The 22,323-nt window shown below is 26.0% G+C and overlaps 1 protein-coding gene across 1 annotated transcript; it reads right to left on the reverse strand.

Annotated features, from left to right (window-relative positions):
- Positions 1–306: 306 nt before the first annotated feature.
- LOC129972708 (CCAAT/enhancer-binding protein zeta-like) lies at positions 307–22,062 on the reverse strand. Its single transcript, XM_056086940.1, has 16 exons — positions 21,909–22,062; positions 20,476–20,584; positions 18,018–18,206; positions 15,267–15,334; positions 14,899–15,114; positions 14,383–14,580; positions 12,814–13,068; positions 11,800–11,979; positions 10,060–10,206; positions 8,010–8,594; positions 5,352–5,592; positions 4,662–4,713; positions 4,526–4,562; positions 3,687–3,759; positions 3,456–3,580; positions 307–801 (listed from the first exon to the last, which is right to left on the reverse strand). The coding sequence occupies exons 1-15, from the start codon at positions 21,969–21,971 to the stop codon at positions 3,474–3,476; spliced, it is 2,520 nt and encodes an 839-aa protein (XP_055942915.1). The 5' UTR covers positions 21,972–22,062; the 3' UTR covers positions 307–801; positions 3,456–3,473.
- Between the last annotated feature and the right edge of the window lie 261 nt (positions 22,063–22,323).

A 22,323-nucleotide genomic window follows, 5' to 3' on the forward strand; every position in this document is an offset into this window, starting at 1 on the left:
CATTAAATTCTCTTGATTTTGTGTGTAAACTATTTCTTTAACCCACAGAAATGAACAAATATATAATTTTATTTTCTAATGATATAAGTTAGTATGAAATTTAGGAAATGATATATTTATCTATATAGCATTTTGAAAAATAAGAAATTTTATTGATTTTCTATATAAATCCATATTTGATAGTGATAAACAATGAAACATTTACAAATAAAGTAAATAACCTATTTAAGATACTTTTCCAAAATAAAAAGTTAAGAATATTCCACAAAAATTTAGATTAATTTACATCTATTTTGCTTATATAATTCAACAAGGTTCATACTTTTGCATAAATTTTCTTTGGATTCTTAAAAAATATATTTTTTTTAAACAATAAGTTTTTGCTATTCACTATAAAACAAAAACCTCCGAAGTTTAGAGTAATATTTGGTTGTTAGTTTCATTGATCTTTATATTCAAAACAAATTGTCTAAGACTAGATGAGTATTGACCTTACATGCATCTTTCATTTATTCTGCTTCTAAACACTTTTAATCACCTAGAAAATAATTTTTTGAAAATCTCTATATTAGTCTATATCAATTTGATGCAACACCTTTCTTGCAATTAATTCAAAATTGCCCTGTTATAGATATTCAGAATGGAAATGTAATACAAAACTCTGCAAGTAATGGCAAGGGGGAGGGGAGCTGTAGGCAAAAAATACACAGACAAAATACAAAAATGTACATATATTTCTACTCTATACACATACAAGCAAATGTAATATTTCTCTTGGAAAGGCATTCATGAATGGTTTATCTATAAAGAGAAAAAAAAATTATTATTACCAGTACAAAATAAAACATAAGTAAAATATTTTTTATTCTCATAATCTTTAAGAATTTTGAAAACATTATTGTTTTTGCAGCTAAAAAACAACATAATTTTACTTTACAATTTATCAAAATTAAACAATGTCTGTCTGCGTTAAAGCATAAAATTCAATTATTATATGCAATAATTGAATTAATGCAAAGGAATCCATTAATTAATATATATTATGTTTTGTATTATTTCATATGATATTTTTGTTAATTACAGACCATTTTATAATTTACAATTATCATAATGAGTAGCATGTATGGAATTATATATTAAATAATCTGATTTTATTAAAATTTCCCCTTTAAATTATTTTTAAATTATATAACATTCAATTAATTATCGATTTATTAATAATATAATAATTAATATTTAACCCCTTCAGTACAAAAGACGCACATGTGCATTTGGTTGGACTCTCTTTAGGGCTGAATGCTACTTCCTTGTGTCAATGCAGAAGTGCATGGTAGGCCTACTGGTGTATGAGTGCATCGGGCTTTGGGAACAAATTGTTTTTTAGTAGATGACATTAATATTTCAAAAAATTAGTTCCATACATTAAAATTTCTCACTCCAAGGTCAGATAAAAATGGGCGTCTGTGAATTATTAGATTTCGTAAAACAAAAACACATGTTTGATAATGTAAAGGAGAAGCACATGCTCATTCGGAAGTGATTGTTAAAATTTATACTTTCATTTGGATTAGGATTTTATTCTAGCAATATATTTATAATCCTCTCGAATTCATTTGTTTAGTCATGGCTAAAAGATTGTTTCTCTTTTTAGGAAGAGGGAGGGAATGTAAATTTATGAATGATCAGTCTATTAAATTTTCTGGTGATGGCAACAAAACAGAAATTTAGAACATGCAAAGTGTGCTCGAAGATGAGACTAATGTTGGTTTTTATACCGATAAGCGTTTCGACATTTTATGTACAGTTTTGAAGCATTAATTATAACAATTTTCTACTTGGATTTTAAAATGTTAAACGTAAATTTTCGTTTTTTAAAATTTCACATCAATAATCGATGTTACTTTAAGTACTGTCAACCATAATAAAACACACCATACTTTTTATTGTTTTTTAAGTAAGATTGAAAACATATCTATTTAAAAATTCTTTTATTTCTATGCAAAAGGTACATTTTATAAATTATTATATGCATTTTTCTGAAATATAATGCACATTATGCTTAGAGGGAGAAAATGCTCTGGCTTGTAAGGACAATTGATGTTTTCAGAGTCCTGTCTTGTAGGTTGTAGTTTAGTTATATTAGTGTTCCTTTTTAAAGCAACATTAGAACTATTTTGGGACAGACCTTGCAATTTTGAATTTCGTTCAGATGACAAGAACGACACCTGAGCTTGCCTCTCTGTCCAATAGGAGAACTTTTGGTCCCGGCGGATTTAACGTGCACCAAACCCGCTTATATGACAATTCTTTTATGGAATCAAGACTCAAACGTTCTGGTCCCGAAGCCAAGAACTTTACTATTAGCACCCCCCCCCAGAACTTATGGGTGCCCTTCTTTCCATGCACATACATTCAGAAAGAGTTAAAAAATCAAACAGCTTCATGTTGCACAAGTAGGTGGTTTTAGGCAATTTTAATTTGTTTTCTGGAGATTGTACTAATTATAAAGTTTATTTATTTTATGACTGAAAATGTCACATGCTACATATATATATATATGTTAGTATAATAAAGAAGTAAAATATATAAATGCATCAATACTATTTTTCTAATTTCTTTTTAGATATAAAAATAATAAAATTTTATTAAAACAAAAAAATACTGGAAAATTCTTAATATTTCATTAGTGAAATAAAGTCATATTCAAACAATACATTACAAAACAGACAAAACATTAGTTAAAATTTGTATGTAACAAAAATTTAAAATTGCAATAACTTGGAAATTATTATGTTTGACATAGAAAAGCACTTTGCTTCATTTTCTGTGTAGATGTTTTGAATTCTGATTGACTGGATATGTTTAGATTTATTGTTTTGAAACTATCTATGGGCTATCCAAATCTTTTTCGAAAATGTTAAAGCACATTCATACCATAAATTTTACTAGTACATATTCTGTACCAGTAATTTTTAAAACATTTTGGCTCATGGATTGATGCATAAGCACAAATAAAGCAATTGAGAGTTAATCACCCTCTCTCCTATGTTCCTCTTTTATCTTATAATATAGAAATAATATATATATATATTTGTTAATTAGGAAGAAATAGGTAATTCTGCAGGTGGTCTATAGGATTCATGAATCTTATATTTAGTGTCTTGCAAATATGTCAATGAAAATAAGTTAATAATAATAATAATAATAATAATAAAAAATAAAAAAAACAAAAATTGATTATTTGGTATTTCAAGCATTGACTATTTTTTTTTTAAATTTCGCACAAATATTAAGAGGTACTAGAGGAAACCTAATTTGAGAATTGGCATGACGTTTATAAAGAAGTATATTACTAGACAGTTAAAATATTTCCAATTTTCGTAAAACAACATAAGACAGATAATAATAATAATGGATTTGAAATATTTTTTTAAAAATTAAAATATAATACATACTAAAATATTTACAAGCTTTTAAGCTTTCCTTTGTTTTTTCGATTTCTTTTTAAAAAATTTTGACTTCTTTGTTTTATTTTTTATGAAGCGATCTCTGTCCATTTCCCATTTCAATTGTTTAGCACCTAAAAATAAAAATGAAAGTTGAATATGATTTTGAATGAATATAAAATTATCTAAAGAAATTGATAATACATTAAAAATTTCAGAAAATTGTAAATGTGTACTGACTTGATTTATCTTTTCTTTTAAATGCTTCTGATGTTACATTATCTTCAGCAGCTTCTTCAAGTAAAGCAGAGAACTAAAGGAAGAATTTTTTTTTTTTAAATACATTAAATTTTTAATTTAATGCATTTCGCATTTAAAATTTTAACACATTATTTATCAAACTATAAATTAAAATTGTTAGTTTAATTACATGGTAATCATGATACAGTCATTATTTTATCAATGATTAATTTTTAGAGTCAATATTATTCTTTTAACAAAAACACTTATTATTTTTAAAACTACAATTAATTTAAGGTTTTGTTTTGAACACTGTTTTACAATTTATATAAGGAAATTTAATTTTTGCATCATTTTTGCACAACAATTTGTTGCTTAGTACTTTAAGAATATTGATTTTTAACAATTTATTATATAGAATATTTCATTAAATGGTTCTTTACACACATCCACACACACACTGCAGTTTAAGAATCAAAATTATTAAACAAAATGGATAAATATTGAGAACATTTTTTAAACCTTTATTTTCTTTGTAAGTCAGAATATTTATAAATAATAATTGAATAATTAACAAATATTTAGAACAACGTTAAATTGCTATTGTTTATCAGAAATCTTATCTGATAATGTTATTTAGAAGTAGAAAAAAAAAAAAAAAAAAAACCAGTACCATGTAATTCTACAAGTGAAATTTAAATAGTTGTATATTAATCAACCTGAGATTATTGTTCCTAATTAAAATGCAATGCAAATAAAAACCTTGCCTTCAATATTTAAGCTTAAGAATAACTTTAATGTATGCCAATAAGTTTTTAATAAAAATAAATCATACTTACTTCATCTGCATCAGCTAATGTATTATCCTCTTCAAAGCTACAAATAAATCATTTTTCATTATTAGTTAAGAAAAATATTTAGAAAAGAAGAAGAAAAAAAAAATTATGTTACTTTTGAGAAAAATAATATATCTACTTTTGCATTTTCTTTTTCTTCTTTTTTGGTCTTTCTTCATCATTAAAACCACCTACGATGCAACCAAAATTATTGCATGAAAAAGATAGGCATGTTAAAAGATATCAGCATGTGATTCATTAAATAATTTCAAATAACTGACATTTCATCTGGACAATATTAACACAAATGAAAGTTTGATTTTAAAAATAAGAAATACAATTATTAACAGGCCTGAATAGTTGATAAATTCTCTATTTTATTAAAATTTACTTTTTAAGTCTAATTCTTAGATAAGAACTTTTCTTTTCAGTCCCGAATAATATACTAACTTTCAAAGCAAATTTATCATTAGATGACTACTTAAGAGCACTTGCCTATAATTTGAAACTACCATTATTTCATTGGAAAATTAGAAAGACATACCTGATGCATAATATGAAATTGCATGCTTGTATGAAAAACACATAAGAAACTGGTGTCTTTTCATATTTTATATATCATTAAATCCCACTAAAAATGTCAATTACTTTCTAACACATTAGAATCATATTCAAGATTATTTCACTAATTTTTATGATCTGGGCAGTTTCCCCCCTATGCTTCCAGCTTAATTTATCATAGACTTAAAAAAATGAATTTGAAAGTCAAGTATTAAATTTTTCAAAGCATAATTAATAACTAATAATTATAAAACAGAACAGTCCATACCTTCATCAACAAAATCTTCTTCACAGATTTCAAAATCTTCATCATCCAGGTCTCCAAGTGCACTACCTAGTTCTTCATCATCAAGATCAAGATCTTCAAAATCACTTTCTTCATCACTGATATTGTCAGATGCTTCTTCATCATCACTATGAGCAGTTCTTTTTTTCCCTTTTTTCAACTTTTGAAGCCCTAACTCTTTAGCAAAATTCAGAGAATCATCTCCTTCATCTTCAGGGTGAATCTTAAATCAAGGAAAAAAAAAAATCATTTAGAAAAAGAAGGCATTTTACTTATATAAATATGAGTCTAAAACAAATGCAACATAAAAGTAAGAACCTCCTTTCTTGGGGGGGGGGGGGGGGGGAGGGGAGGGAGAGGGAAATCCAGCAAAAGGATCAGAATCAAACAATTATTTATGTAAAACAGAGGAAAGCCAGTGGATTCTCATGAAATTAGTCATTTCTAGATTTTTAATTTCTTGTATATGAAGTGAAAATATTATAATTGTCAAAAAATGAATTTTTATGAATCTCTACATTTAAAACCTTCTTAAGTCCAGAAAACATTTTTTTTTTTTGAGAATTATGTTTGTTTGTGAATATGATAAATCAGAAACACTTTGAGTTGGATGAATGAAATCTGGTATATGATCTGTATACCAATTTTGGTATATAGATTTACCATTTGAAGAATAGATACTTATTAAATTTGGAATCAAATCAATAATGGAGTTATCTCTGTTCATAAGCACATAAACATGCTAATTCAAAAATAAATGCAATGACTTCAATGCATGAAATGTGGTATGAAATTTTATGATTATAACTGTAGTGTCAATTTTTTGGTTATCCCCCCCCCCCCCAAATACACATTCAGTTTCTGATTCTTGTATAATAACTGCATTCCAGATATTAATTACCAAAGACTGCTTGCTAATATGCTTTTTGTAATTATTGTTAGCCAATGACATGCAGTTAATAATCACAAATACAGTATTTATTAATGAGTATACAAGAAAGTTTGCAGATGAACCCCCCCCTCTCCATATTATATATTTGATATTTTATGAAGAAAATAAATAGCAATAAGAGTTCCGGTTTTTAAAAAAAATAAATTTACATAAAACCATCTTTTATATGGAAAAGGTTAATCCGAAAGAATAAAATTTTATTTATTCCTAATTAATTTGCACTATATTGGCTAATAATTTTTGCATTATTTCATATTTTCAATATATTATCAAAAGCCAAAATAATATATAAAACATGTCTAATATAGCAAAAAAAAAAAAAAAAAAAAAAAAAAAAAGGCAATTACACTTTGTATATAATTAAAAAAATTTTATTTAAAGTTTCTCTAAAGAAAGAAATCATAATAATAACTACATACATGTCTATGGTTTAACGAAATAATTTAGAGGTTTTCAAGAAGATAGTTAACTGAAATATAATTAACAAATTATTTAAGGATTTGTCTTCCGGTTATTTTTGATCATCTCAACAGAGTGAAAATCTAGGCAATGCAAACTTAATTTTATTAAATGACTTAATAAATAAGCCTTTATAACAATATTTCTATATGTTGCTAATTTATAAATGTAATATTAACCTTCTTTTATTCTCTTCAAGAGACAAAAATAACAGTGATGCAAATCAAGGAAAAGTATAAATTAAAGGAAATTTTTATTAATTACCACATAAACTTAATTTGAGTGATGAAAAAAAAAAGTATTGTTAATAGCGAAAAAAAAAAAAATGCAGGGTAATGTAATGGATTTCATTTTATTGCTTTATTTTTAAAGATCTTATCACGTATACTTTCAGCTGTAAAGTTATTGAAAACATAATCTTTGAAAAAAAGTTAAGATTTATATTAAATTTACTTTCAAATTCTTTCTTTGTTTTGATTAAGTGGGGAAAAAAAAAAAAAAAAAAACTTGTTTAGTTTTAATCATGAGGGTCCCTTTTCAGCACCTGAATCTCTTTAAAAACAAACAAACAATGTTTCTACATTCCAATTAGTTGATGAGTCAATAATGCATTTCATACAAATGGGGATTTCCCCTCCCTTCTTACAGCACACTCTTGCTACTATTAGTTATATGTGTGTTTCTTGGTTCCTCCTATAATGGTTTGGACCTTTTTTCTTCTACAAGGATTATTGAAAGTAAATTCTTTAATTGCTGTATAAAATGGGAAATTCATATTTCAAGATCTAAAAAAAAGAACTAAACTCATTATATTCAGAATTCTAATTTCCTTTTTTAACTGAGTAATCCTTTTTACAATTTTCTTTTTGTATAAAATGTAAACAATTAAAAGAATATTTTAATATTATATGTTAAAATTCAAAAGTTGCTTTCAGTATTTAAAAGTTAATTAAATTCTACAGTTTTAATATAAATTAATTCAGATAGTAAATCTTATATGACACAGCAGAGATTCTATGTAATAATTATATGTGTATAGTTAATTATTTATTAATTTATGGAATAATCAGTTAAAAGCATTTTAAAATATCTACAAAAAATTAATATGATATAAAATGTTATAAAGTGACATAATCATTACAGGACTTATGATTCAAGATGTGACTGTAATAAATATATGCAGGATTTTAATGCTTAACTATAAAAATGATATTATAAATGCTACGTACTTCGTCCAATAATTTCTGAAATTCATCACTTCCCACACTTTCAATATCTGAATCATCCTTCTTTTTACCAACTACAGCTGCTCTGTTTCGTAAATATTTATAAATAAAACGCTCTTCAATCGGAACTTTATCTTCTTTTTGTTGCAGATATTCATCCTCAAGTATAGGCATTTTTTTAGATTCTTTCAACTTCCTGGGTCCAAAAACTCTATTTTTGGGATCAGATAAAAAGTTTTCGGAGTTTTTTTTAGGATTTCTATATACAAATCTATCTAAGAAACGTGTGGTAGTGAAATCTAATAATGGATCTCCACTATATTTGATTTCAGTAGCATTTGAAACTTGATGGGCAAAAAGAGACACCGAAGGATGGAAACTTTGTTTAAGAAAGAGAAGCTCCCATAGTCCTTGACACTCTGCATTGGCATGCAGAGGATTTCGACAATTAAAGTCATATGCAGATTTAGGATTGGTCTTTTTATTTTTAGTTCTTTGTTGCTTGTGAACCCAAGATGGTTTGACTTCAGGTTTGACATCTGATTCTTCCATTTTGGTTTCTGATTTTTGATCACCATCTTCATCTTCCTGAAAAATTAATTAATATTTTAAATAAGAGAATCATTATAAATGTGTAATATGCACAGGGGTCATTGATCCTGGCATAATTAATCTCATGGTAACAAAGAGAAATTTATAATTTTTTTAATGTATGCCAGGCCAATGATTCCTGATCCTAGCAAAACTCTTAATGAAAAATAAAATCTTGAAAGTATAAAAATTATGTTGATTTTGCTTTAGAAGCTAAAATTCACAAATCCTTAAAAAATTTTTTTTTATATTTAATATCATATAGATCATATAAACAAAAGCATGCATCAAAATGAGAATTATCTCTTTCTAATGTTGATTGCAGAGTAAGTTCTCTAGCTGCACTCAGAGCACTATTGTGTTATTTAATAATAATTAGCTGTTTGCAATTGTGTTGTTGATTTCTGCAAGTGCTGTCTGTGTACACATTAGTTGTGTTCTGCTACCTGTGTTTCAAAATTTTCTTCTTTTTTTTGAAAAATGAAAAGTTACAATTATCATAGTTTAGTTTTAACTAAGTTATTTTGTGATAACACCAGATAATTTCCATAAAAGTATAAAATCTTAATATAAAGGAAAATATCTTTGGAATAACAAAATTTTTTATAGAATATATTTGCTAGTTTACATAATTTCAAATACTAAAATATGAAATTAAAAAGTTTGAAACTTCATATTTGTTTTAATATTATTAAATGATTTTTTTTTTATGCTGGCTTTATTCCTACATAGCAATAGTTGTAAAAAATAGAAACAAAAGACAATTTTTATGGAAATAATTTTCAAAATTATACATTAAAAGATTTTTTTTGTGTGTGTGATAATCACAAAATAACAAGTTTGAAAAATTACAAATCTAGTTTAATAATAATAAAAATTGTCAAATAAAAAAGTTCAAAATTAATTAAAATGAAAAAAAAATATTTTAGATTAATGGCAATAACAATGTCCAATCTTAACATTTCTATATACTTAATCATAATAATTTCATTTATTTTCAGTTTTAACTAAGTTATTCTAAATCTATTATTGTGCCACATTATAATATAATTAAAAGAGGCGGTAATATTGTATGAGGATTAGCTTAAGAATGGAGAGGCAGTTAACCGAATAAACATTTAATTAATATTAAAGGACAAGAACATTTCTTATTCGATATCAAATACAAGTAGCAATACTAATAATCACAAACTGCTGTTGCCACACAGTATCTACGAATGCAGAAATAATAACAATAAACATAACTGTGAACTTTACATAATTATGAAAAATTTTACACAAAACAAGAGCATACTAACCATTACAGAATAAAATGCTAATTTAAGAATTTTAACTATAAAACTTTAAGAATAATAACTATAAAAAGATTTTTAAAAACATATGGAATTTTATGTAAGATATGAAGACACTAAAATTCAGCATAAAAATTGTTTAAAAAAGATAATGTTGCAAAATATCTTACACTAGGAACATCTTCATAATGCTCATCACTCTCATCATCTGTATCAAAAGCTCTTTTAGTTTCCAGAAGGGTTGGGTGTATTTTATTCAATTCAGATATTAAAATAAGGATACCACATTGGAGAGTTGGAGCCTGACAAAGAGCTACCTATATTAAAAAGAATGCAAGAATTAATCAGTCAAAGTAAATTTAATTTTACATAAATGCCAATCAGTTTTTTTTTTTTTTTAATATTGAAAACATGCGGAAATGAATTATAATTAGTTCAGTAATGCATAATTTTTTTCTTTTACGAAATTTTTATTTTAAAGCTAGAGGCAAATTCAACAATTCTTAGATATATTTATTATTATACCTATTTGCAACTATTATACCAATTAGATATCAAATAATAAAAATTCTATTTATTAGAAAGGTAAAATAATAAATTTAGATTAATTTAAAGCATTTTATATTCTATATAATTTATTATTATTATTATTTTGAAAAAGGAACAAAAATATTAGAATTTGAGAAAAGATCATCATCTTTAAGACTAATATGTATTAGTCTTATTGAAGAGAAACAATATGAACATATTTTATTAAAATTGCTTGAAATTCACAGTTGAAATATGGACTTGTATAAGAGATAAACCATTCATATAATGCCATTTATAAATATGGATGCATATAAATAATAACATTAACCTATTCATTTAAAACATTGTATTATATTATAAAATGAGCACAATACAGCATCATCAAGAAACACATAAATATAGAAAAAGCATATGCAAGAAAATTAAAAGCATGTCATACTGAAATGTAGTTTTCTTTTCCCTATAATTTTTTTTAAAAAACAATTATTTTTGTTTTCAGAAATATACTGAGATAGTTCCTGAATAACTAATATCTAAATTGGCAAAAAAAGTTTGGTTAAAGGTAGTAATTTACTTATATATAAATTAAGATAAAAATAAATATATTTTGGTATTTAACAAGTTTGACTGTCTTTCAATTTAAGACAAAAAGTTATTAATTTATAAGTGATTAATAAAAACAATCAAATATCACACATAATTTTCATATTACAATTTACTAAAAAGCATTATTAAGATTGAGAAAATACCCAATTTTTCAGAAAAATAAATTTAAAATATATTTAATTTTCTTCCCCAACCAAGGTAGATAATTTTTGCAGAAACAAAATAGGATAAATATATATTGTACAGTTCATCTGTAATTTTAATACATATTTATATATATAATGAAATTCCAAACATAAAAATATTTATTATCTTAAAGTATTTATTTCATTAACTAATGCTTGATAAACTTAATTTCATACATCATATTGTTTTGTTTATACTTGAGTTCTTTATTACTTAATTTTTAAGCTTTACTCAACTGTCAGAATTGCTGCAAATTGGTCTGATTCTATTTAATTCAGATAATCACAGTTCAACTGTAATTGGATAATAAATAAATAAATTATTAAAAAAAATATGCAAAATTATGTGGAAAATATTTAAAGATGCTTAAAATGAAAATCTTCCTGACTAAACAGGTGATAGAATAGATAATTCATTTCCATGAATACAAAATGGATAAAATTTAATATTCATCTAATATCTATATTTATCAATATATCTATAATTAGTTAATATTACATCTGGTTTCTATATCTCTTGATGGTTTTTAATGATTAAATTCATTAATCTTAGACTAGGTAGAGGGTGGAATTTATAAAAAGACATACCTGCAGCAAGCGTTTTACAAATGCTTTTACTCTTACAACAGCTACATCTTTCTTTAATGCTCTGAAAACCAAATTAAGAACAGATGCTTGTCTTGAAGAAGAGCTAAGAGCCGGATCAAGTAATTTCCTATATAAAACCCCATAAAATCTGTCTGAAACTGAATCACTGGAATCTAAAACCTTAAATAAATAAATAAAAAAAAAAAATCAAGATTTATTTATATTTTATTTACAGAATCAAAAATTGCATCTTTTGTTAAATTTGTGAAGCCATTGCTTCAAATTAAGAATGAATAAATCTTCTTTCACAAAGATTAAAACAGCAAAATGTTTTTAAAAAATAATTTTATTTTATTTCTTAGGTCATTTAACATAGTCTTAAACTAATTCTTAAATTTTTCTATTTCTGAACCTCACTTCTATCAGAAAAATTTTATAACAGCTTCTAAGGAAGGAAATAAACAAGTAAGTGAAGCATGAAAACTTACTTGAGATCAAAATCCAAAATTTGGAAAAGTATATTAGATTTATTAAAATAACATAATAATTTTTTTAAAACCAGTAATAATGAAGAAAAGAAATAAAACCACATGTTAAAAATAAAATAGATAATACTTCTGCACATTTAAAAAATGGGTAACTAAACAATGAGGCTGGGGACATATAAATGGATTCTCTGAAAGGAATACTTTTGTCAGACTTCTCAAAAACACCTTAATGCATATGCAAATAAACACAGCTTTCTAAAAAAATTAATTGAATTTAGAATTCTAAAGGCTTTATTGAAATTTCTTATATGTACACAAAACAACAGGGAATCTAGGTGGAACTGAATTTAAAAATCCATCTATTATAAGGACCTGTTTCTTCATATAACTTTTCATAAAAATTATACATTTCCACAAACAATTCCATCACTTTACTTAAAACAAATCCTTATATCTAAAGAATTTTTTCATTCAGATTCAAAGATTCATAACTTTTATAGTATTTGTTTAAAATCATAGAACTTACTTGGAAAATAAGCATCAATGCTTGAACACTGATATTGAAGCTCACCATATGTACAAGTCTATACATGGCATCAAGTTGTTCAAGAATTATATTATCTTTCAACTTTGCATAAGGATAAGCACGGGCAACACCAGTTAAAAGGGCACTCATCATTTTGGTATTGACCTCACCTGTTTTCACAAAGAGTTTAAATTGCCCAAAGTATATCATAATTAGATGATTTGCAAGAGCAAATTCATCATGACTAAGAATAACCTAAAAATAACAAAAAATTACAAAAATATTACAAACTCATGGAAAAATATAAATAATAAACTGAAATATTAAATATTTAGCTCTTATTAGAATTATCCATTAAAGTATATAAAAATATTTGATGAATATATGTGTATGAGTGAGCATGTGTTTCTTAGTATAATTTAAAAAGCAAGAAAATATTTTATATGTCTATCTGTCAAGACATTATTCACATTAAGATTTATAATACCTTGAAAATAATAACTATTTCAATTAAATGTTTCACTTTGAATGGTGGCCAGATAACAGGCTTCTTCCAGATTTTCATACCACACCAGCAAGAATTATTTTAGAGACATTTGGTAATCTCAACTTATTACAGAAATTTTTTGCTAAGCATTATCAACTGTCATTACAAATAAAGTTGCTAGACCTTTAAAAAGTGTTATTCATCCAATAAGAAAAAATAAATAAATAAATTCTGAGATGCATAAATTCTTAAGCAATTAAAAGCCCAAAATACTATTAAATGCCTTTAGTTCCTAAGTATTTAAAAACTTTGATATGGCACCAGTTGTTATTTTTAGATTCCCTAAAACACAGCATATATTAGTATATAATAGCAATCAATCAGATATTAATTCTAATAAATAATTCTTTTTGTCTTTGGTAAAATAATTCACAATACAATGCTTTATGGAATCAAATGAAATAGACGACAGATTGACTCATTTATCATGACAAAAGGAAACAGATAATAAAAAATACACCCTTTTTAAATACCCCCCCCCCCCAAAAAAAAATTCTAATGAATTAAAATTACTAATACTAAAAAGCTGAAGTTCTGAATTTGAAAGTGGGGAAAAAATTGTTTTTCTATAACAATATGCTCTGATACTCTGAAACTATTACATTAAAACTTTGATTAATTTGTAATTAAAAAAACAAATATTAATTTTGAAAATTTTTCTTTAGCAAATACCTATAATTCATAATTCTAAGTTAGCTTAAAGCTATTTACAGAGTGTTTTGAATAATATTTACAATATACAATTCACTTTTTTGCATGTCTTCATTTATGGACAGTATTCAACCAATAAAGATTATCATGTTAAAAAATGTTTGGGAACACTATATATATTATTTTGTACAAGAGGAAGTAAATGATTATCTACAGTTGAAGAGTTCAACTTATATATGTTATTTCTTCAGAATATTGTTGTTAATAGTAAACAAAAATTTATTCATTTCCGAGTTAAAAAAATTAATGCCTGCTATTTTAGTTATTAAAAGATAAAAATAGTAAATGTTTTTTTGCAATAAGTATCTTACCTGATTTAGAAAACAAAGTGCATAATATTTAGCTCTCTCTGCTAGATTAGGACGAAAAATCAATCTTTCTACTTCTTGAACTATGACAGTTTTCATATTTGTATGATGATTAAGTATTGCACCCAACTGGTGGCATGAATGAGAACCCACTTTGGGAATAGGATCTCCAATTTTATTAACTAGATTTTCTAAAAGGAACTAAGAAGAAAAAGAATAATTAATGATTCAGATATTAAAGCATCTGTCTAGAGAATAGTTTGTATTTTTCTGTTAGAGTTTTGTTTTCAAAATAAATAAAATACTTTCCACTAAGTGAATGTATGGTATTAATCTTAAATTTTATCAGATCATTCTTTTTTTTTTTTTAACACACAAATCTAAAATTATATATTATACAATATCAATACTTTTTTAATCATAAATGATGTAAAAACAAGAAATATTCCTAAAAAATCAAATTATTTTTAAAAACCTTTTACAGTTATTTGATAATACAGGAAACAACAGAAAATATACCTGTTCTTCTTCACAATTATCCATAAGTAACTTTGCCATTACACTAACAGCTTTTACTTTGGTTTTTTCAATTGTATCATGACTCACAGCAACTAAGTTACTTAAGAATTTTTTGTACTGAAGTTTCAACCGTTCTTCAAAAATCCATAAAATTTGCAATTGTTTTTTCACAGCAGTATCACCTTGACTTATTTCATTCATCTGTTCCAAAGGTTGCTGAAAATTAGAAATTATATGTCATGAAAACAGAAAAAGCTTGAATACATTAATAATATTTCATCATTATTAAAATATAATAGTTTTAAAACAGCACAAGTCACCTACAAGCGTTTTTATTTTTATGATACTGCAAATATGAAATGTCTTACTTCATTGAACATTCTTAACTTTCGGTCCTCAAGAAGCAAATCTCCAATAAAAAGATCTTGTAAAGTATCTGTAAGGAAGGAGGAAAAAAAAAACAAAAACATTATAAGTATTTTATAAATTAACACATCTATGTATGTAGTGCATTCAAGGATAGATCTTTTTGAAATGTCATAGTTTTTTTTTTGAAATGGGGTGGGGGAAAAAAAGGAAAAGAAAATTAAAGTAACAGAAATTAAAGTAGCTCAAAAGAATTAATAATAAAAAGAAAGATATTAAATTAAAGCTTAATAAATGCAAAATATTTTTTTACAAAACAATGCAAATGAAAAAAGAAACTATTATATATATTTTTTTAGTTAACAGATAATTAAAAAAGGAATTTGGAAAACAAGACTCATCCCTAAAAGTTCCCTTATTAAAAAAAATAATAATATTATATATATGTAATGATATTTTAAACTTTTAATTTCAATTTAATTAATTTCCAAGATTTTATCTTAATTTAGCCCATAGTAACTTCATTCTAAAAAATATTTTCTTATTTCGTGATCCAATTCCACTTTCTTTACTTAATTAATTCAAGATAAGCTTTCTAAAACTGCCGAATCTGCTAAACGCCGTTACTTTCGCACGCTCGGTGTGAAGGGGTAAAAAATGTCCAGTAAGCACTTTCTTTCTTAAAAGATCCCTGTGTTTCCCTTACACATGATTGACATGCGTCAGAAATCCCTATCAGAATCTTAATAATATATTAGCACTATGAAGAAATATTTTCCCTATCAAAATCTAAGGTAATATAAGATGAGGGATAATTTATTTCGCCCTTCTTCCCCACTTCGGCTTTTGTGCTGCACTGTGGCGGACGTCTTGTCCGTGTCTTTGCTTGTAAATAATTATGCTTTCCCGATGGATTAAAAAGAATTTAAAAAGATAAAAAGTCTCTTCATTGTCTTCAAACTGCATCCTGCTTCACAACAAATAATGTTACATATTAAAGAGCCGACAGGATTCGAAAGTATTACATATATATATAAGAAAGATAAGTAATCAAATTTAATAAGATAGCTTAGTTAAAGAATAGTAAAATCAAATATAAAAATAAAATTTAGCAAAAGAAATTCAATTAAAATACAAGATTATTCAAAAGAAGGACCAGATTTAAAACCATTGCATTTAATGAATGATAATAGATACAGGCACATACGATAAATAACTGGATAGAGGAAAGTCCCAAATTTTAATTTATGCATTCAACATGAGTTAAATTATGTGACAAAAACTATGAAATGGAAATCCATTTCTTGCCACAAATAAAATAACTAGCCTTTGGTTTTCGAATTCACTTCAGCAACAATTCAATCTCATAAATTTTGAAAAGTTGCAGGCACATCTGTTTTCTTTAAATACATCCCCACAATAAGGTTATATCCAATAGGACTACTAGGTTTGGAAGCAGTTCACTGACCTTAATAGGAAGGTTCATAAACACAATGAATAGAACAAGCGTAGGGCTTTTAAATTAACATAGTTTTAGTGTTTGGTACACACTGATGTTTCAAAATATTTCCTTCGAAAATTATGAACATTCAGTTCACATACACGCACGCACAAGAGATTTAATTAGAAACTAAACACAATTAATATTTGCAATGAAGCAGGTGGTCACCAAAGACTCAGTTTTCAATAGCATTTTTTATGTATGAAAAAAAAAAAAGATAGCTTTTGAGCCATCGAAGATTCAGTTTCTTTTTGAAAGAGAAATACCAGAAAATCTAACTCATATTTTAAACACAGATAAACTCTCTCAGCGGCATAACTCTTTTCTGATTTTGTTATTCCTTTCAAAAATCCGCAATACTTTTTTAAATACATTTGTATTTTTTAAATCCCAAGGACAAAATATACATAAGTTTTCAGTAATTCATTAAAAAAAAAAAAAGCTTTAGTTTTCTTAAAAGCTAATTCATATCTATTCTTAAAACTGTTAGATAAGAATAACTGGGTGCTTAGAATATATAAATTATAATTCCATAAGCATAACTTTATCTATGAATTTATCATAGTTCCCTAGCAAGAAGAATATAAATTTCTAGAAGAAATTCAATATATGTTGCTAATGTTGCTTTCCAGCACAGATAGTTCAATTGCGCGCACGCGCGCGCGTGAGAGAGAGTTTTATAAACGGCACTGCTGGACACTGAATCAAAGACCCCTGGGTTAGGCGACAAAATGAGAGATTCTAGAATCTCCAGAAACTTTGCAACAGGACCATTAGGATGTGTGGCAATCATTCTAGACTTTTCTATTCCCAGTTGTGCAAGCTACAAAAAGTCAGGAGACTGAGTAGAAATCAGTCAGTGTTGAATCAACTGAGCAAAGCAAATGTGAAATGGAATTTAAGCAATTAGTGAGTTCAGGTTGAATCATGTGAAAAGTCTTGGATTCAAGTATTGAAGCAGTATCGAATTGTGTGCTGAGTAGCTAGTTATATTAGTAGTGAATCTGCAGTTGACAGTGGAGAACAGCAAATGTTTGAGAGACATGAACAGTTGTGTGAAGTCTCTCTACCTGCTGAATTCTGTTTCGCTGATTTATGTTGTTGTGGCTGTTTTCTACAGATTAAGTACTGTTTGTTAGTACTGTCCATGTGTATGTTCGTTTGCTATGGAATTTTTTATGGAATTTTCAGAATTTTCCATAACAATATTTTCTGTAATAGTACACTAAATTTTAGAAATAGTTTCACTTACCCATAGCCATCAGACATTCTCTTTTGCCTTTAGTATTTACCAATCCGATAAGATTTTCTAAACTGCTTAGATTGTATACAGGAGAATCTTGTATAAGCATTGTATGAGCAGATATTTTATCTGAGAGAGTACCAGCTTGAAGAATTTTCTTTATCCATGAAAAATCTTTACTGCGTTGATTTTCTTTTACTATATATTGAGAATAAATATTCAAATTGATACTTAATTATAAGAAATATAAATAAAGTACAGTTGCAATTTAATATTCACTATATTAAATAAAGTAAAATATCAAATTCTGAGTAAACTTCATTATAAAAAGTGTTTCAAAATATTTTAGATTGTTCAAGTTTATTTGGATAAGAGGGAAAGAAATGCACCATTTTCAGAAATTATTCATGAATATGCCAGCTTTTCAAGGTACTAGAAAGGATGATAAATTCATGAATTTTTTGAAATAATCCAGAAAATTTGCTCCTTCACGAACTTTTGAATTTTCAAGGGAAAATTCCAAAGACAACTCCAGTTTTGTCAATCAGAGATTCTAATCGTTTTGATTAGCTGAGTAGACTAAAGTTCATGGAGCACATAAAAATTAATCCCCCTGCTAGATAATCTACTATAAACTGATCTAATGAATAAATGTGTAATATATCACATGGGCAGAATAGATTGAACTGCCTATTATACATTTAACAAATGGCAATCATCATCTGGATTAATTGATGTGAATAAACTACAAAATAATTAAATGACAACAAATTTTGTCCATGTTTATGGTCACTATTCACAAGGATTTAAATTTTAACTAGTTTTTGATTACCTTCAGGAGTCAGAGGGTCAATCTAGTTAATGTCTGTATATAATAAGAATGATAATGTATTTTTAATGAACTTATCTTCTTTAATTAAGGACTTTCCTTGATCAAACATGTATTATTATAATAATGCTGAAAATACTATAATTTTTAAATAGCAAATTTAACACAATATAAAATTCAAAGAAAATAACATATTTTCATTTATTTTAAAAACTAAACTTTAAAAAAAATGTTTTGCAGACTTATCTGGCTATAAATATTTTCCTTAGAATGCTATGCTTTTTAGTTAATGCAAAGGGAATGTCTAAAAATAAAGTTTGCAACATTAAATAGAAGATCATCTTTTTGTAAAAAATTATATGACACCACCACCAAATAATTAGTAGTGAAATTAATTAATAAAAACATCTATTCAGAAAGTGATTGAAAAATATATTTTCATACATAATGTGAATATAAGCCATTATTGCTGAGGAAAAATTATAACTAAGAATGAGATACTTACAACTGGATATAATTCAAATTACCATGCAAGATTAATAACATAAAAGTCTAAAATATATTTTTTTAAAGCATAAAAGTGAAACTGCAATAAATTTTATCCATCTAACTTTCGTCCTTTAGTAGTTATCACATTAAATTGTATTTGAACAGTCTGATAAATAGACTTCCTAAGAACAGATTTTGCTTGACATTTGAAATAAATCTACAAATTTGATGTAAACACCATATGCCAAATTGCACTCATCTAGCTCAAAGCTTTCTGAGTTATCTTTATTACAGACAGTTAGACAAAATACTAAAAATGTGTTTTTCAAACTCAGGCAGGTCTGAAACATGGAGATTTGTCAAAATATTGAGATTGAATTTCTGACAATATTTACTCTATATGTTTCTTTCTTTTTGCTTAGGAGAAAATAAAAACTATATTATGAGTACATAAATGAATTTATAATTTAATCATATATAAAAATATGACAGAAGAATATCATATCACAGATGGTTCATGCATCAATAATAAGTTGTCATTTAATAAATTTAACATTAAAGATTGTCAATGGATAATTTCACTGTACTTCATACAATTTGTTTTGATAAACTTATTTTATATTTCACAAGATTTATCTTAATCTAAATAAGGTACATAATGATGATATGTACATTGAATCAATGTATTTGAAATTCAAATACATTGAATTATTTTTGCTGACTTTGTTTATAAAATATTGTTATTAACGGAAGATGGTAATGGAAAATACAAATTTTATATAATTGCAAATTATATAATTAATTTTGATCGCAAATTTTATAAGAGAGTGAAAAACTGGTTTTAAACTAATTTTGGCTGTAATTGTATTTTTCAGGGTCTATTACACAGCTGATAAAACAAAAATGACTGCAAGGATATTTACTACATAAATATCCTTTACAACAAAAATGACTTCAAGCCATTTACTACGACACTCATGTAATTGGTGATATTGTTTTTTTTTTGTTTTCAACATAGAGTCTGTTGGACATTTTCAATGCTTCTAACTTTTGTATTTACTACATATTAAAATTGATTTTTTTTTGTATTTAATGTTTCATTTCCAGTCTTCAATTATTCAATATAAACATTGTAATATATATACTTACATCGATGATAGAGTCTTGTTTCAGAATCAAGTAAATTTTCAGCTTCTGCTTTCAAAGCCATTGCAACATCAGGATTTGAATTAGCTTTTGGAATTTTAGAAACCGGAAACTAGAAATTTATGAATACATTTACTAATATATTTCTTAATTCCAACAATTCTTTAAAGAATTTAACAAATATAACTTCAAAGGCAATAATAAAAAAGGTTTTATAAATATATGTATGTATAAAATTCATTACGCTATTTCATTTATCTTTTTTTAAATGTTTTAGTTGGAAGACAATAAGATCTAAGGAAGTATATAAATTCCAATTAAAAATTGAAATTTCTTTGAATTTTGGTTTTAATATTGCATAATTATCTTATTTTCTGATAAATATTAAAAAAAATTCCCCTTGACAAGCTGGAAGGCAAGGATATATTCCTTTACATCTAAGTTACTATTTGAATTCCATTCAATCCTTAGACCTAACCTAATGGGAATGATCTTCTTGAAACATTCCCAGATATGCTCCAATTAACCCCCCACCCCATTCCCACATAAAATTACAGATATTGGATAATGTCACAAATACCTTCAATGGCATTCACTAATTTCATGCAAAGTAGTTACAAATTACAGATCTGGTGATTGTTACAAAGTACATATCTTTGGCCTGCATCTACCATTTTTATTGAAACTATTTTGAGAATATGTGTTTTGGGTGCCTTTTTGCAAATCAACCCACATTAAAATTTGAATCTAAACTTTAATTGTAGACATAAGACAATATAATGAATTTCATTGGTTAGGAATTATCATATTTACATGTACAAGGAAGAATGGACTGACAGGTGGTCAACCGCTTGACAATTTAATTCAAAATTTGATATGAATCTCTATTTGGGATGCTAAACCTGTGCACCAAATTTTATTTATATAGTGCTCTGCATTTTGCAATTATTGAGTCCAGTTTTATTCAAACAATCTTACAGATAGACTTCTTCTGAAGATTCTGCTTTACATTTGTTAGAAATCTACAAATTTGGTGAAGGGACTGTATATGGAATTTCCTTTATATACAGCGTTTTTGAGTGGTCTTTGTTATAGACAGGTAGACAACCATGATGCCAAAAATAAGTTTTTTGGACTCGGGGAGGTCTGAAACGAAGATTTTCATCAAAATTTCATGTTTGCCGTTTGACAATTACAATACCTTCGCTATACTTGTGTAAGTTGAGGAAAAAGGAAATATTAAAGCAACCATAGATAATGTTTATATTGCAATTAGATAATTTAGTATTTATTGAAAAAGAAAGAATATCAAATCACCCCCCCCGTTCATATTGAGATATTTTTAATCATTTGACAGAATTTTAATTTTTAAAATGCGTCGGTGAATTAGTTTTCTTTTGCTCTTATTTACAAAGTTAAGGCAGAATGCACCTTACCTGTTCAAACCATTTTTCACCTGGTTTCATACTTAATTTTTGAATACCTTCCTTAAATTTCATTTTTGATTATAATAATTACAATTATTACAACTTATAATACAATGTGTTTAATATTTTTCTCGTGCGTACAGAAATTTTAATTTTTTTGGGCTTTTAGTTACAGCTACGACTTTCAAAAGTATTTATCCTTATAAATAATTCTCTAATCACATTGAATGAATAAATTCAAATTAATATATTTGAAAAAGTTTCCTTATTCTTATATAAAAAATAAATTTTTAGTAAGGAATTTCAATTTTGCTGGAGAAATGATATATAAACAATTATCCAACATAAATTTTCTTTTGGGGTAAAGCCGTGCCGTTAATTATGCCCCATCATGAAAAATACCAAAAATTAAAGTGAGCTGAAA

The sequence above is a fragment of the Argiope bruennichi genome, chromosome 6 (genome assembly GCF_947563725.1).
Source record: "Argiope bruennichi chromosome 6, qqArgBrue1.1, whole genome shotgun sequence".
NCBI classification, from domain to species: domain Eukaryota; kingdom Metazoa; phylum Arthropoda; class Arachnida; order Araneae; family Araneidae; genus Argiope; species Argiope bruennichi.

What these genes read in the sequence shown, in the direction of transcription:
- LOC129972708 (XM_056086940.1), bottom strand. Translation starts at nt 21,971, where the DNA reads ATGAAATTTAAGGAAGGTATTCAAAAATTAAGTATGAAACCAGGTGAA. An exon ending in ATAATTGTGAAGAAGAACAG is followed by an intron (nt 14,581 to 14,898) that starts GTATATTTTCTG and finishes TTTTCTTCTTAG; the next exon opens with TTCCTTTTAGAAAATCTAGT. An exon ending in TAAAAGAAAAGATAAATCAA is followed by an intron (nt 3,581 to 3,686) that starts GTCAGTACACAT and finishes TTTTATTTTTAG; the next exon opens with GTGCTAAACAATTGAAATGG.